This window comes from Arachis ipaensis, chromosome B08 (genome assembly GCF_000816755.2).
Source record: "Arachis ipaensis cultivar K30076 chromosome B08, Araip1.1, whole genome shotgun sequence".
Taxonomy (NCBI): Eukaryota; Viridiplantae; Streptophyta; class Magnoliopsida; order Fabales; family Fabaceae; genus Arachis; species Arachis ipaensis.
The window spans coordinates 114407641-114424092 of NC_029792.2; the positions used below are offsets into that span (position 1 = coordinate 114407641).

General features: G+C 34.9%; 2 protein-coding genes across 4 annotated transcripts in view; both read right to left on the reverse strand.

The window, feature by feature from the left end:
* The window catches only part of LOC107613595 (naringenin 8-dimethylallyltransferase 2, chloroplastic-like), a 45024-nt gene that overhangs the window by 27241 nt on the left and 1331 nt on the right, over positions 1–16452 (reverse strand). The gene's annotated exons all lie outside the window — the stretch shown is intronic.
* LOC107613594 (naringenin 8-dimethylallyltransferase 2, chloroplastic-like) overlaps positions 14481–16452 on the reverse strand; it is a 6078-nt gene continuing 4106 nt past the window's right edge. For 2 of the 3 annotated variants that reach the window (XM_021109752.1, XM_016315672.2), the window contains 4 exons: positions 16222–16317; positions 15095–15199; positions 14751–14832; positions 14481–14703 (listed from right to left, as the gene is read on the reverse strand). In XM_021109752.1, the coding sequence (XP_020965411.1) occupies positions 14791–14832; positions 15095–15199; positions 16222–16317 (243 nt within the window). In that variant the 3' untranslated portion in view covers positions 14481–14703; positions 14751–14790. The remainder of the gene's footprint in view (positions 14704–14750; positions 14833–15094; positions 15200–16221; positions 16318–16452) is intronic. The other variant, XM_021109753.1, reaches the window with a different exon arrangement.

A 16452-nucleotide genomic window follows, 5' to 3' on the forward strand; every position in this document is an offset into this window, starting at 1 on the left:
CTTTCAGAAGTGTACATGAATTGGTTATTTGCAACCATCTCAATGAGTTCCTGAGCTTCTGCAGTCATCTTCTTCAGATGAAGAGATCCTCCAGCAGAGCTGTCCAATGACATCTTGGACAGTTTAGACAGACCATCATAGAAGATTCCTATGATATTCCATTCTGAAAGCATGTCAGAAGGGCACCTTCTGATCAATTGCTTGTATCTTTCCCAAGCTTCATAGAGGGATTCACCTTCCTTTTGTCTGAAGGTTTGGACTTCCACTCTAAGCTTGCTCAATTTTTAAGGTGGAAAGAACTTTGCCAAGAAGGCATTGACTAGCTTTTCCCAAGAGTTCAGGCTTTTTTTAGGTTGTGAGTCCAACCATGTCCTAGCTCTGTCTCTTACAGCAAAAGGGAAAAAGCATAAGTCTATAGACCTCGGGATCAACCCCATTGGTCTTGACAGTGTCACAGACTTGCAAGAATTCAGCTAAGAACTGATGAGGATCTTCCAATGGAAGTCCATGAAACTTGCAATTCTGTTGCATTAGAGAAACTAATTGAGGCTTAAGCTCAAAGTTGTTTGCTCCAATGGCAGGGATTGAGATGCTTCTCCCATAGAAGTCTGGAGTAGGTGTAGTAAAGTCACCCAGCACCTTCCTTGCATTGTTGGCATTATTGTTTTCGGCTGCCATTGTTTCTTCTTCTTTGAAAAGCTCTGTTAGGCCCTCTAGAGAGAGTTGTGCTTTAGCTTCTCTTAGCTTTCTCTTCAAGGTCCTTTCAGGTTCAGGATCAGCTTGAACAAGTATGCCTTTGTCTTTGCTCCTGCTCATATGAAATAGAAGAGAACAAGAAAGTAGGGAATCCTCTATGTCACAGTATAGAGATTCCTTGAAGTGTCAGAGGAAAAGAAGAATAGAAGGAGGAGGTAGATAGAAGAGAATTCGAACTTATCAAGAGGGATAGAGTTCGAATTGCACCTTAAGGAGGAGTGTTAGTCCCTTAAATAGAAGGATGTGAGAAGAGGGGAAGAATTTTTGAAAATAAATTAAAAAAATTTTGAAATAATAAAAAGAAATTTGAAAATTTGATTGAGATTTTCAAAAATTAAGATTGGGAAAGAAATTAAGTGATTTTTGAAAAAGATTTTGAAATTAGAAGTAAAAAAGATATGATTGAGAGTTAATTTTGAAAAAGATGTGATTGAAAAGATATGATTGAGAAGATATGATTGAAAATCAATTTTAAAAAAAAGGAAAGTTTTAAAATTAAAGTTGATTACTTGACTAACAAGAAATTAAAAGATATGATTCTTAAAATTTAAAATTTGATCCTTTCTTAATAGGCAAGTAACAACTTGAAAATTTTGAAGTAAATCATTAATAGTAGCAAGGATTTTCGAAAAAAATAAAAAATGGAAAGAAATTGATTTTGAAGAGATATGATTGAAAAGATATGATTTGAAAAAGATTTGATTTTGAAAAATTATGAAGATTTGAAAAAGATTTGAATTAAAAACAAAATCTTCCCTCTAGTGTCATCCTAGCGTTAAACGCCCAAAATGGCATCCATTCTGGCATTTAATGCCCAAAATCCTACCTTTTTGGGCGTTAAACGCCCAGCCAGGTACCCTGGCTGGCGTTTAAACGCCAGTTTTCCTTCTTCACTGGGCGTTTTGAACGCCCAGCTTTTTCTGTTTGATTCCTCTGCTGAATGTTCTGAATCTTCAATTCTTTGTATTATTGACTTGAAAAGACATAGTTTTGAGAATTTTTTTGAATTTTTCAATGATGAGAAACAATCAAAATACAACTAATCTTAGGGAACTCAAATCAAACAAACAATGCATGCATGACACCAAACTTATAAATTTTCATATAAGAGACACTAACAAATTGAGAATATATATGAAAAACAACAAAACACACAAAACAAGAGAATTTAAAGATCAGAGCAATGAAATCATCAAGAACAACTTGAAGATTAATGAAGAACATAATGCATGTAATTTTCGAAAATTATAGGTATGCAATTGACACCAAACTTAAAATTAGACACTAGACTCAAACAAGAAACATAAAATATTTTTTATTTTTATGATTTTATAATTTTTTTTGTGATTTTTCGAAAATTGAGTGGAAAAGAAAATAAAGGGGTTCAAATTTTTAGTAAGAGTTCCAGGAATCATTGCAATGCTAGTCTAAGGCTCCGGTCCAGGAATTAGACATGACTTACTAGCCAGCCAAGCTTTCAATGAAAGCTCCGGTCCAAAATACTAGACATGGCCAATGGCCAGCCAAGCTTTAGCAGATCATTGCTAACAACAGCAAAATTGATAGAAATCAACAAGCTCTTGTGATGATAAGTTGAAACCTCGGTCCAAAAATTTAGACATGGTTTCACAACCAGCCAGACTTCAACAGATCATCATGAAACTCTAGAATTTATTCTTAAAAACTCTGAAGAACAAAATAGAAAAATATATATTTTTTTGAATTTTTTGAAAAAAAATAAAATAAAATTACCTAATCTAAGCAACAGGATGAATCGTCAGTTGTCCAAACTCAAACAATCCCCGGCAACGGCGCCAAAAACTTGGTGTACAAAATTGTGATCATCAACAATGGCACCAAAGGACTTGGAGCTCTTAAACGTGAATCACACTTTGTCACAATTCCGCATAACTAACCAGCAAGTGCACTGGGTCGTCCAAGTAATACCTTACGTGAGTAAGGGTCGATCCCACGGAGATTGTTTGCTTGAAGCAAGCTATGGTCACCTTGTAAATCTCAGTCAGGTGGATTCAGATGGTGATGGAGAATTGATAATTAAAAGATAAATAAAACATAAAATAAATATAGAGATACTTATGTAATTCTTTGGTTGGAATTTCAGATAAGCGTATGAAGATGCTTCGTTCCTCCTGAACCTCTGCTTTCCTATTGCCTTCTTCCAATCATTCATACTCCTTTCCATGGCAAGCTTTATGTTGGGCATCACCGTTGTCAATGGCTACTTCCCGTCCTCTCAGTGAAAATGTTCCAAATGCGAGAGTTTTGGACAGAGCCGTATTCCCGCGTACACATGACCTTCTCGCATACGCATGCATGTAAAACTTCCCAAAAAGCTACTAAGTTTAGAAAAATCATTTTTTCGCACCAAACTTCACGGACCCAAGTTTCATTTTAAACAAGTTTCACCAAATTTGAGGGTCCAGAAGCCAAGTTATTGATGTGAGCATCTTTCCTATCTTTTCCTAGTGAATTTGCATTCAAATTTGTAAGCTTAATCAAGATTTAAGTATTTTTGAGCTACTATGAATGGTACTTTGAGTCGTGTGCAATTTGGTTTATTTCAGGTAGCATTCGAATAGATTTGACAGGGTTTGTGTAGAAGAAAAGGAAGAAAGTGGTTGATGATGTCAACCCTGACCTCATTGCACTCCAACGAGCATAACTTGAGCTATAGAGGTCTAATTGACGTGGTTCTAGTAGCATTGGAAAGCTAATTTTCATAACTTTCCAACGATATATAGTAGTATACACATTGAAGAAATTGCACTCCAAATCATTCGGGAATAGTGGCGCCTAACTTGGCTCAGCCCAAGTTAGGCACCAATCCTAAAGTTTTGAATGGATACCATGCCAAAAAGGAGTACTCGAAGATTGCCTTTTGATTTTGATTAAAACTTTTATTTTATTTACAAATAGGAAAAGATATTATTTAGTTTTAGAAAATATATTTTACATTAATTAAGATTAGATATAAAAGGAAAAAGATTTAGCCCTTCGGGCACTCTTCTCTTTTACGCACCTCATTCTACAGTTTACAATTTTTCTGAGTCCTAGTTTTCTTTCTGAGCTATGAGCAACTAAACCTCCACTGTTAAGGTTAGGAGCTCTGTTTATTGTATAGATTGATACTATTACTCTTCTATTTTAATTCATGTATTGATTTCAATTTTAAGAATTTGTTTTCGTTCTTCATCTAAAGGATTTGGGTAGATCGGAAGCTATAGAGGTCTAATTGACGTGGTTCTAGTAGCATTGGAAAGCTAATTTTCATAACTTTCCAACGATATATAGTAGTATACACATTGAAGAAATTGCACTCCAAATCATTCGGGAATAGTGGCGCCTAACTTGGCTCAGCCCAAGTTAGGCACCAATCCTAAAGTTTTGAATGGATACCATGCCAAAAAGGAGTACTCGAAGATTGCCTTTTGATTTTGATTAAAACTTTTATTTTATTTACAAATAGGAAAAGATATTATTTAGTTTTAGAAAATATATTTTACATTAATTAAGATTAGATATAAAAGGAAAAAGATTTAGCCCTTCGGGCACTCTTCTCTTTTACGCACCTCATTCTACAGTTTACAATTTTTCTGAGTCCTAGTTTTCTTTCTGAGCTATGAGCAACTAAACCTCCACTGTTAAGGTTAGGAGCTCTGTTTATTGTATAGATTGATACTATTACTCTTCTATTTTAATTCATGTATTGATTTCAATTTTAAGAATTTGTTTTCGTTCTTCATCTTAAGGATTTTGGTAGATCAGAAGAATAATCCTTATTCTAATTGAGTTCTTGTAAACCTTGGAAAAGCAATTTACTTGAACAACATCTTGAAAATAATTTCTCCTAAATTACTAATTATCTGGACTTAACGGGACACGTAACATATAATCCTCTTATATTTGGATAATTAGGGTTTTTGTGGCTAATAAACTAGAATTGGACTTAAACCTCTAATTGAAATTAAGTGACCAAGGAATTTGCGGTTAACTAGATTAGAGGAGACTAAATTGCTAAGGAATTAGGGTCTAGTCATATATAGTTTGCCATGAATTGAATATTGCATGATTAAAATAGTTGGTAAAAAATAGAAATCCGAAAGATAAACAACTTTGAAACCTTAACTATTTTCTCCCATATTTTTTACATCAATTTACTGCTTGCTTTCTAATTCTCTTAATTTACTATTTAATGTAATTGAACTCTCAAACACCATTTTCTGCTTGTCTAACTAAGTAAATTACTCAATCATTGTTGCTTGATCCATCAATCCTCGTGGGATCGACCCTCACTTACCTGAGGTATTACTTAGTACGACTCAATACACTTGTCAGTTAGTTTATGGATTGTAAATTCAGCACCAAGTTTTTGGCGCCATTGCTGGGTGATAGAGAGGATTATGCCAATTCAGAATTGAGACAAAACAATTTCGTTGATAGCATAGTCCAAACCGACAATCGATCCTCCCAATCAAAGTTTAAATTTCAAATAAAAATAACCGAGAGTAATTAAACCTCAGGTCGTCTCCCTCGGACAACGCAATTAAGATGCACACTCTTGGTTGTGAGGAAAAAGGGGGTTTTGAATCAAGGAACAAAAAATTAAAGGAAATAAGAAATAAAAGAACTAAGAAATGATCAAAATTGAAATTAATGCAAGTAAAAAGGTAACAAGATCAAAACTTAGTGAAAATGCTATAAATGCATAAAAGAGCCTTGACTTGGGAATGAGAATTAAGGAATCCTATCATCGTCATAACCACAACTATGGCAACTATGATGAGTTAATCTCGCTTCGTCAACCCCTAACACCGAGGAGTAAGTCAAGCAAGTATAATTGACCTTAATCCATAAGTCCTAGCTAACTTACTAATTTCTTAGTAAAAAGCTAGCGTCAATGGAAACAAGAGCCAACTAACTACCCAAGAATTACCACTAAATGTCGGACATTATGGCTCTATTATTCTAGGAACTCATTTCCCATGCCAAGGTGTGAAAATCTACTCAAAATTACCAAGTGGCATTTTCACAAACACTTGGTGGGCATAAAACCAAATCATAGGAATTGCAAAGGAAAAGGAAAACTATAGCTAAACTATTCACAAAATCAACAATAAACATTCAACCAAGCAAGTGGAAATCATAAAACATTAAATTCATCAATCAAAACATCAAGAAACCAAAATTGCATATATTAACAAAGTAACTTGAACCATAGGAAAATGTAACAAGAGTAGTGAAATTAAAGAGGAAATTAAAGAGTACTTACAATGAGATAACGAAAATCCAAGATCAAACTTGAAACTATACAATGCTACAATGAAAATTAAGTAAAACCCTAAGAGAGCATTTTCTATACTACACTACTCTTACTCCTAATTATATCTTCTACTATATATGTCTAAGTGAGCTCCCCCCCCTTTGATATGTGATGTTGTCCCCTAGACCCTTTAGTGAGGCATCACAGTACACCTCAATGATTCATTTGGTTCAGGTAACACCAACACAGGCGCGGTGGTCAACTTTTGCTTCAACGTGAAAGCTCTCCTCACACTTAGAAGTCCAAACAAATGGCGCGTCCTTACGGGTTAACTTTGTCAATGGCAAAGCTATTTGCAAAAAACCTTTGATAAATCTCCGGTAGTAGCCGGCTAAACCCAGAAAACTCCTTATCTCAGATACTAAGGTTGGTCGCCCCTAATCCATTACCGCCTCCACCTTAGATGGGTCTATTGCTATCCCCTGTTTACTCACTACATGTCCCAAAAACTGCACCTCGTCTTTCCAGAATTCACATTTGGACAGTTTCGCATAAAGTTTCCTTTCCTTTAGTATCTGCAACACGGTCCTCAAGTGTTCTACATGCTCTTCTTCAGTCTTGGAGTAAATCAGTATGTCATCAATGAAGACAACAACAAATTTATCTAGAAACGGACGAAAAATTCTGTTCATGTAATGCATGAACACCGCAGGGGCATTCGTCAGCCCAAAAGATGTTATAGTGTACTCATAATGACCGTAACGAGTCCTGAAAGGGGTCTTAGGGATATCTTCATCTCTCACCCTTATCTGGTGATAGCCGGATTGCAAATCAATCTTAGAGAAAACTCTGACTCCTTGTAACTGATCCATGAGATCATCAATCCGCGGCAGCGGATACTTATTCTTTATTGTGACCTTATTCAGTTGCCTGTAATCTACACAGAGCCGCATACTCCCGTCTTTCTTCTTCACCAGTAACACCAGTGCTCCCCACAGAGAAACACTAGGGCAGATAAAGCGTTTACTCATTAAGTCTTCCAACTGAGCCTTGAGTTCAGCTATTTCTAAAGGCGACATTCTGTAAGGGGCAATCAAAATTGGCACCGTTCCCAGTACTAACTCAATTGCAAATTCAAACTCTCGGCTAGGAGGGAATTCCTCAATGTCATCCGGAAACACCTCAGGAAATTCGCAAACAACTGGAATTTTCTCTAAACTTTGTTCCTCGCCTGACACACTCGCAGCTAACAGCATAATGCCCTGACACTCCTGTCCAGAACAGTTTACTACCACGTAGTTTAAATAACAACCATTCACTACAATTGGTCCTTCCGACCCCTCAGGCATGAAATACAACGATTTTTCAAAACAGTTCAACAAGACATGATTCTTAGACAACCAGTCCAACCCCAAGATAAGATCAAGACTGGTCATCAGCAAGCAAATCAAATCATGAACAAAATCACGTTGTTTAACCCTAAATGAAACTTGCAGACATCCTAACCTAGTCATCATGACTTCATGGGTGGCATTATACATCTTAAGATTGTAGCCCAAAACCACAATCTTCAATCCTAACTCACTAGTTTTTTCGAATGCAATGAATGAATGTGTTGCTCCCGAATCAAATAAAGCATTTTAAATTTTACCAGTCATTTCATATTTACCTCGGATAAGTGTATCGGATCCCTCGGCACCTACAGTTGAGGTGGTGAACACCCGACCAGGTTGCTGTGCTCTCCCGGCACTTTGCTTCTACTTCTCCGGACAGTTTGAGGCTTTATGCCCTGCCTTAGCACAAGAAAAGCACAAGATGTAACACCCTACCACACAGAGCCTTATGCTTAAGTCATAAAACAGAGGCGACAAGGTATTACGACCTCTAAAAATAAAATTTAGTATATATAGTAGTGTGAAAAATGGTTATAACTAGGAGCCTTTGTAGAAAAAGGAAAAAAACAAAATCGTTAAATTGAAAAATGCAACACTCCGATCGATAACGTAACGAAACAAATAAAGGATAAACTAACGCGAATATATAAACAAGAGAGTGCCAAAGATACGAATATCAAAACTCAAAACCCGGTTTGCGAAGATAATCGGTCCGAGCATAGAAGTATACATACATACATATATATATATATATATATATATATATATAGAGTAAGGAACCCAAAAGAAACCCAAAAGACAAGTTACAGAACCTGTTCTCCAAAAATAACCTCTAAGAGGAGTCAAAACAATATATATGTATATAGTGGAGATAATAAGTATCTAAGTAAGTACATAAAACCAAAATAAAGTCCCGAGAGTAAGGATCTTCGCTAATCCAGAAGTCTCTAGCATGTTTCAGCGAGGAGCCTCACGACCTGCATCTGAAAACCACAAAATCTGCATGGGTGAGAACCGGAGGTTCTCAGTATGGTAACAGTGCCTACATATCTAACATGTAATGTCCTGAAAACGCCAAAGGCAATCCTAGAACTTCCAAATCAAAGCTTATAAATAGACTAACCATAAATGAAACAGGCAACTAGATAAAGATCTTCAGTCTAACTAACACTCCCCTTTCCAAATCCTTCAAACCTCCCAACCGCCATCAGTAAATTGATGTTACAAACACAATTATATCAACAAGAAAATGCACAAATAGGAAGCAGATACGAAAATTAGACAATTAGCAAGTATTATGCAGTTAATTAGGCATTCCAAACAATTCAAATATAATGCATATGATGTATGCCTGTCCTAGTGGCTGATGAGTCTCATCTGTCGGTTATAAAGCCAACCCGACAAGTCTTGGTAGCTAACCATTGGACTGTCCCTCTGTCGTGCATTGATGAAAGAATTATTGTCGGTTTAGAATCAATCAAAATAAGAATCACTTCGTTAATAGCATAGTCCAAACCAACAATTAACTCTCACAATCAAATTTTAAATCAAAGAATAAATCACAATTCAAATCAAATAACCAAGAGTATTTAACTCCCGGGTCGTTCTTCCTAGGAATCGCAATTAAGTGTCATATTATTGACTATGAGACAATGGGGTTTTAATTGCAAGTGACAAGAAAATTAGAAGGCAAGAAAGTAAATAAGCATGCAAGGGAATTAAAGCTCAAAGCAAGTAAATCAAAAATGGAATTCAAGTGGCAAAAAGGACTCTTGGCAAGGATTGGGAATTAAGGATTCCTATCATAATCATAGACCACAAACATGGTAATTGCTAAGAATTAATCCCAATTAGTCTATCCTAACATCGAGAATAAGTCAAAAGGGCATAATTGATCTCAATCCACAAGTCCTAATTAACTCACTAATTAACTTAGTGAAAGACTAGCGTTAGTGGAAACCAAACCAACTAAGAATCCTAATCACAATATTGAATGGACATCTATGACTCAAGTTCACCTAATTACCCAATTCCAAACCAAGAGTATGAAAAATTATACAAAAATTAGAGGAGACATTTTATCAAACACCTAACATGTATAAAAGAAAAAATATCATAAATTGCAATAAAAATAAATTCTATAACTATCAATTGCAATAAAATGATAATAACAACTCAAATAAGCATTAAAGAAACATAAAACATCAAAATTGCATTAAATGAAATTAAAAGTAACAAGAATGTTCATAAGACTAAAGTGGCATGAAAGTGAAGTTAACAAAGGAAACTAAAAGATTAAAGGCAATAAAACATGAAAATATAAATGAAACTACAATAAAACAAGAATTGAAGAGAGAAATTAAAGAGAGAATAAAGATAAAAACCCTAATTCTAGAGAGAAGGGGGAGCTTCTCTCTCTAGAAAACTAACAAAAACATGTAAAAACCTAAACATAAGTGCTTCCCCTTCATCCTTCTTCACTTTGGCTTGAAATAGCTTCAGAAATGAGTTGGATTGGGCTTTGGAAGCCCAAAAAATCGCCTCCAGTGATTTGCAATTAATGACCTCACGTGCATGCAGTCGTGCGTACGCACAGTTGCGCAAAATTTCCGTCGTGCGTACGCACGACATTTGGTGCGTACGCATCTTTGCAGCAACTTCCAAATTCCATTTTCTTCATGATTTCTCCCCTTTTGGATGCTCTTTCTTCATTCCTTCACCCTAAACTTGCTTTGAAAACCTGAAATCACTTGACAAATATATCAAGGCACTAAATGGGATCAAAGTAAATAAAATTTAGCAATAAAAAGGCCTAAAGAGCATGTTTTCACGTTCAAACACAAATTAGGAAGACATCATGAAACTATGCTATTTCAATGGATAAATGCAAGAAAAGTCAATGAAATCCACCTAATTAAAGCAAATAAATACCATAAAATATGGATTCATCATGCATCCCCAACTCGAGTTATTCTCAATCATAATTATCAATACATATACACAACACCTACACTGGTGTTTATCCACGGAGGCGAGCTCATCTGAAACTTTCACAGTGTCCGGTCATACTTACGACATAGGGTCAGCAGAGTATCGAGTCTCCACCTAGGGCACATGGTGGCTAGCCACTACTTTCACCCAGGGAAACTCGTATCTCAGATAGTGAAAGTACAATATTCACATTTCATTCAATAAGCCTATATGCAATCATACTCAGCCATAACTCAATAATAGCTCAGCCATAATTCGGCAATAACTCAGCCATTCAACTCATAATACAATCCATAACTAGCCAATTTATTAACAATTACAGCCCTTCGGCTCATGGCATATAAAGCACTTCCACCATCATCCTCCGTATCTCACACAGTTATCTTTGATCATCATCCATCATTAATTCTTCCCTTACTTCATCCACAAGTTACCACATTTCCTAGCTTCTTCCCGTCGCTAGGCATACCATAAGGATTTAGGACATAAGGGGGTATGAATGGAGGCTTAGAAGTCTGAAATTCGACTTTGAAAACTCAAAAATCAGATTTTGATGAAAATGGGGCCACGCATGCGCGTCGTCCATGCGCACGCGTGGAAGGCTGAAAAAGTAGAATGACGCGTGAGCGTTACCCATGCGTACACATGGGAAGCAGAGAGATCAAGTGACACGTGCGTGTCAGCCACGCGTACGCGTGGGTGCGTTTTGTGCTCCTCGCACAAAACCAGCACAATACCAGCGCAACTCTCTGGATTTTCTACTGGGCACTTGGATCCATACATCGACGCGTACGCGTCAGCCAGGCGCACGCGTAGGGGAATAAAAATCTGAGATTGACGCATGCACGTCGGCCACGCGTGCACGTGGGAACACGATCTGCCAAAAATTTTACTAAGTTTAAAAAGCTGCAGAATTCCAGTTTCAAACCCCAAACTTCCGACGGGCATAGCTCTTTCGTTTCAAATCATTTTTCATCCGTTCTTCAAACGACATAAACATCTCGGATCCAATTTTATTTCTAAATAAGTTTGACACAAATCGAGGATCTGGAGACCAAGTTATGCTCCGTCAAAGTAGACCCAAAAACCACATTTTCATACAAACCCACAAAATTCCATTTTCAAAGCAAACCAATTCCAATCTTTTTCGAAACCAACCAAAACTTACAAAAAATAAACCTTAAGCCTCCTCAATTCATTTGTTAACATTTTTATCAAATTCACAATCCACCATCCCACCATTTTAACCAATCTCAATCAAATAACTCAATTTCAAACACAATATCATGTCATATATCCTTCCTCATCCCAATTTCTAACAATACCATTTTCATCAACCATCAACACATACAATCAATATCATCCTTACCATCAACATGGTTTCACCCACAATTCAATCTCAACCAATCATTAAGCATATATCACAACATGCATACCTTTCATGCATCATACCTTCAAAATATCAAAATTCATTAATCCCATACATAACCGCACATTTCATCTCAACCAATTAACAACATCAATAGTTCAAACCCTATCTTAGGACCTCTAGTCTAATTTTTCACACCACATTACGTTTTAGATACAGGAAACCGAAACCATACCTTGGCCGATTCCCCACTCAATCCAGAACACCTCCAAATCATTTTTTCACAAGCTCTCAAGGCTCCAACACATCCAAGAACAGATTTTAACACACAAAAGTCCTTTTCCAAGCTTTCCAAGACTTCAATCAAGCTCCAACACACATATATACACTTCCTAAATCACAATACTATATTCAAACATACCCACTCAATATCCAAACATCATAAACCAATAAATTCCACTAGGGTTGAGAATCTTACCACGTCCAAAGATCAAGGAGACAAGATTAATCCTCTCCTTCAAGCTAGTTGGATCCTATAACATCAAAAGCTCACAAATCTCAACATTTTCACCCAAAATTTCGAAATTAAGGCTGGGATTTCAGAGAGAAAATTATGGCTTACCTCAAGAACAAAGTTGTGGGTTTTGTAGAGCTTGACGCGGTGAATGCATGGCCGCAAACAGTGCGGCACTCGGAGCTCCAGATCAAAAGTTATGGTGATTTAAAGATCAAGTAAGGGTGAGAACTTTGGAAGAATGTTCTTCCCCCTTTCCTTGCAATTTCAGCTTTTTGGGGTTTAAGAGAGGAGAGAGAGTGCTGAATAAGGGTTTTAGGTTGAGTTTGGTTGGGCCAAGGGCCCAATATGGGTCCGATTGGCCCGGTTTAACCCGTTCGGTCAAATCTTGGGCCGATTTCTTTAAAATTGGTGTCAAAATTCTTGTTTTAATTTCCTCTATCATATTAAGCCATAAAAAAATCATATTTCTAATTTTCTAGAATAAATTTTAATTTATGGATTAATTAGTCATTAATTAACCGAATTTTACATTTTTTACCAAGTCACAATTAAATAAACATATAAATCTATAAAAAAAACTTAAATAAAAATTTAAAAGCCTTATATTAGGAGTTGATGTTTGTTCTTGCGCTGGTGTTTGTGATTAAAAAACTTTAAAAGTGAAATACAACTAAATGAACAAATTAATGAACTAGCAGCTCAATCAACCAATGAACTAATTAGCTAAAACAAGAACTAAATCAACCTAATTAGCTAAATGAAGAACTAAATGAACCACTACTTTAGCTAAATACCTAAGTTGACTAATTAACTAACTTAAGTAGACAAAATAGAAAAAGAACACACCAGATCTTAGCAGAGGCGCTAAAGTGAAGCAAGAGAAACAAAAGCGGCGAGCAAATGAGAAAAGCTGCGACCAGAGGCGAGAAGAGGCCAAAGCACGAATAGATGCGGCGAACCACTGACACTGACAGCGGGACTCAAATGCGCTAGAAGAACAGCCAGCTGCGGTAGAAACAGAAGAGACGCGGACGCAGGAGGTAAACCACTAGCGACGATCCGGTTCTCTCTTGTCTGATCTCTCTTGGTTTATTGTGTAGGAACTAGGAATGTTAGGTAGAGTGTCGAGTGTTAGTAAATTAGGTTTTTCTTTTCTTTTTTCTTCCAATTTTTAATGAAACGGTGGGAAGAAAGAAACTAAAGAAAAAAAGAGAGTGTGCAATTTTTCATCAGCATTTAGCAGTGGGGAGACGCGACGCGAGCGGCGACGGCAGTGGTGGAAGAAGCTCGTACGACGGAGAGAGGAAGAAATGGTAACGGCGATGTAATGGTGACAGCGTGAAGGTGTTTTGATAAAGGTGACGGCATGAATTGGTGAGGGTGAGTGGCGCGAACAAGCTAGATAAGGGATTTGGTGAAGGTTACGGCGTGAGGGTGATTTGGTGAAAGGTTACGTTGGTGTATTTCGTGAAAAGGGAAAAAAATTTACAAAGTGTTGGTGTATTGACCCTAGATACTTTAGGCAACACTTTTAAAGCGCACTCCAAACATAATAAATAAGTTACTCTTGAAAAACACTTTTTTGGGTGAAAAAAATGTACTCATAGATATTAAGATAATGTTACGCTTTATAAGTGATCTTTATAATATTTAAGGAGACACTTTTCAAGTGATGTCACAATTGTGTTTTCTATTCTCCTATAAAATGGTAACACAGAGAAAAGTGTAGCATATTTTATGAATAGGCTACGTTTTTCAAATGTAACTTAAAAAAGTAAAGTATGTATGGCTGAGTTGATATTTTTCTTGTAGTGATTTAAGTTTGTCATTAAGAGAATATATAGTTTAAGCTTATGGCAAAATAGATTAAGATTGGCGTGAACAACATTGTTAAGATCTGGATGGAGATTGGTCTATGAGTTGAATGGGAAGGACTTTGCCTATGACGATGCTTTGTTAACTATTGTCTTTTTTATTCGAAACAAGTTTGAGTTTATTGTTATTCTTGAGGATATCATTTCAAACAAAAATGATAGAAACGGCAAATTTAAAAGTCTAAATGAGAGTGATAGAAAGTGAATAAAATACTCATATTATGTTAGAACATTTAAAATTGTAAATTATATTGCTGCAAATATTTCAGAAAAAGGGTAATTTTCTTATTACATCCAGTTGAATTTTTTAGTAGATTTTTTTTCGATAAATAGTTTAACACTCTCGATCACAAAAGTGGGAGAAAGTCTAAATACAAAATCTTACCGCAAATAAAGATGTGAAAAATAACACAAAATAAATTACAAGTAAATTTTAAAACAACCCGTCAACTTATGACAAATTATACACCACCAAAATATAGTGCAACAATATCATCAACCATCGAAAATTCCCACAAAAAAAAAAAAGTTTATTGGTGTACTTTAAATATAGATCTCTCAAGACAAAGGTTGCACCATCTATTAAGCAACAATTCCTCATTACATCTTCATCTAACAAAAAGCATAAGAATATTTTCCGCATAAAGAAGCTGCATAAACAAAAAATATCAAATTAGCAACAAGATAAACCACTAATTAATAACTTGTATCCATATACATTCACTAATATTTTCCAATTATAACTCAATTAACAAAAACTATAAGTATGCTTAGAAGAAATTATTAAAGTCACACGAATTTTCTATTTTATTTAAATATGAACTATATGTATAAAATTCATGGCAAAACAAATTTATTCACCTTGAAAACCAATTCCTGATATAATTTCATTTGTGTAGAGTGGTTCATTACCTTAAACAAAAACATATAAAAGGCTTGCAATGAATCTTTGCTTGATAAATCTACAAGAGTAGCGCGATACCAGACGAACAAAGCCATGATAGCATGAGAAAGAACCTATAACGAATTCAATTACTTGAGTAAGTTTGTTATTGATATATAATAAACTATGTTAATATCATGGAGCATAAATTAGAAGTATTATTATGATCAATAGTACGTAGACTTTGCTTATGAAGGTTAATAATCGAAGATAAATATTATAAAATATGTGTTTAATATTAAAGATATAATTATTCATGTTGTCTCCTATTATTAACTTAAACTTTTTAAAAGAGTGATTTTATAAAATGATATCAAAAATTTATATCTAAAAAGTCTAAAATTCAATCTTTGGTGAACTCAAAAATAAAAAAATAGCATAAGATAAATAAAAAGATAAAAGAAAACTTATACAAAAAATAAAGTAAACCCAAAAAAAAATTATTGCTTTAGCTTAAATTTTTTGAAAGAATAGTTTCATGATATTTAATGTACAACAACTACTATAATTTTCCTAGTATGTAGTATGTAGTAATTGAGGCATTAAAAGGCCCTTACTTAAAAAAATTACAAGGTTTAATATGCAATTAGTAGAAATTACTAAAAGATAAGGTAATTTTCTTCAACACTTCACTAAGAATTTCAATAAATTATGGTAGATCATATATCTTTTATTCAATTATTGAAAAAATATGCTAGCTAATTTTGTGAGTCACTTCACATTTTCACTTCAAATTTTGTTAGTCTTAAAGAGAGTAAGAACCCTAATGTAGAAAAAATAGATTAAGTTGTTAATAAATAAGAATTTGCTAGGTACTTTACCTCATTAATGAAAGCTTTTAGTTATTTTCTGTTATAACTGTCCAACTGATTCTGTTAATGGAATCTAGACTAAGCTACTCTATATATATTGAAGTATTCAATAATCAATAACACACATCATCGTTTTCAGCTATATATATATATATATCATCTTTGCTCTAGTATTCATCACTGCAATCCTTCTATTATTTCAAATAGATTTATTGATCTACTAATTCAACCAAAAATTAAAATAATCTTTAAATTCAAGAGAACAAAATTAACCATAATATTACCACAAAAATTTTGCTCCAAAGAAAAGGAGAGGATGCTCCAATCATAATAGCAACTCCATAAGCCATTTCTAGAAGGAAAACACAAAACCAGAATACCTAACAATGGAATAAAGAATAAATAATGTAAGCATTCATAAGATAATAAAATCTAGTAATGATATTTTTTTAGTCAAATTACGTTAGTAGAGGCTTGAACTCTAAACTTTTCATCTAGATAGAAAGACAATGTCA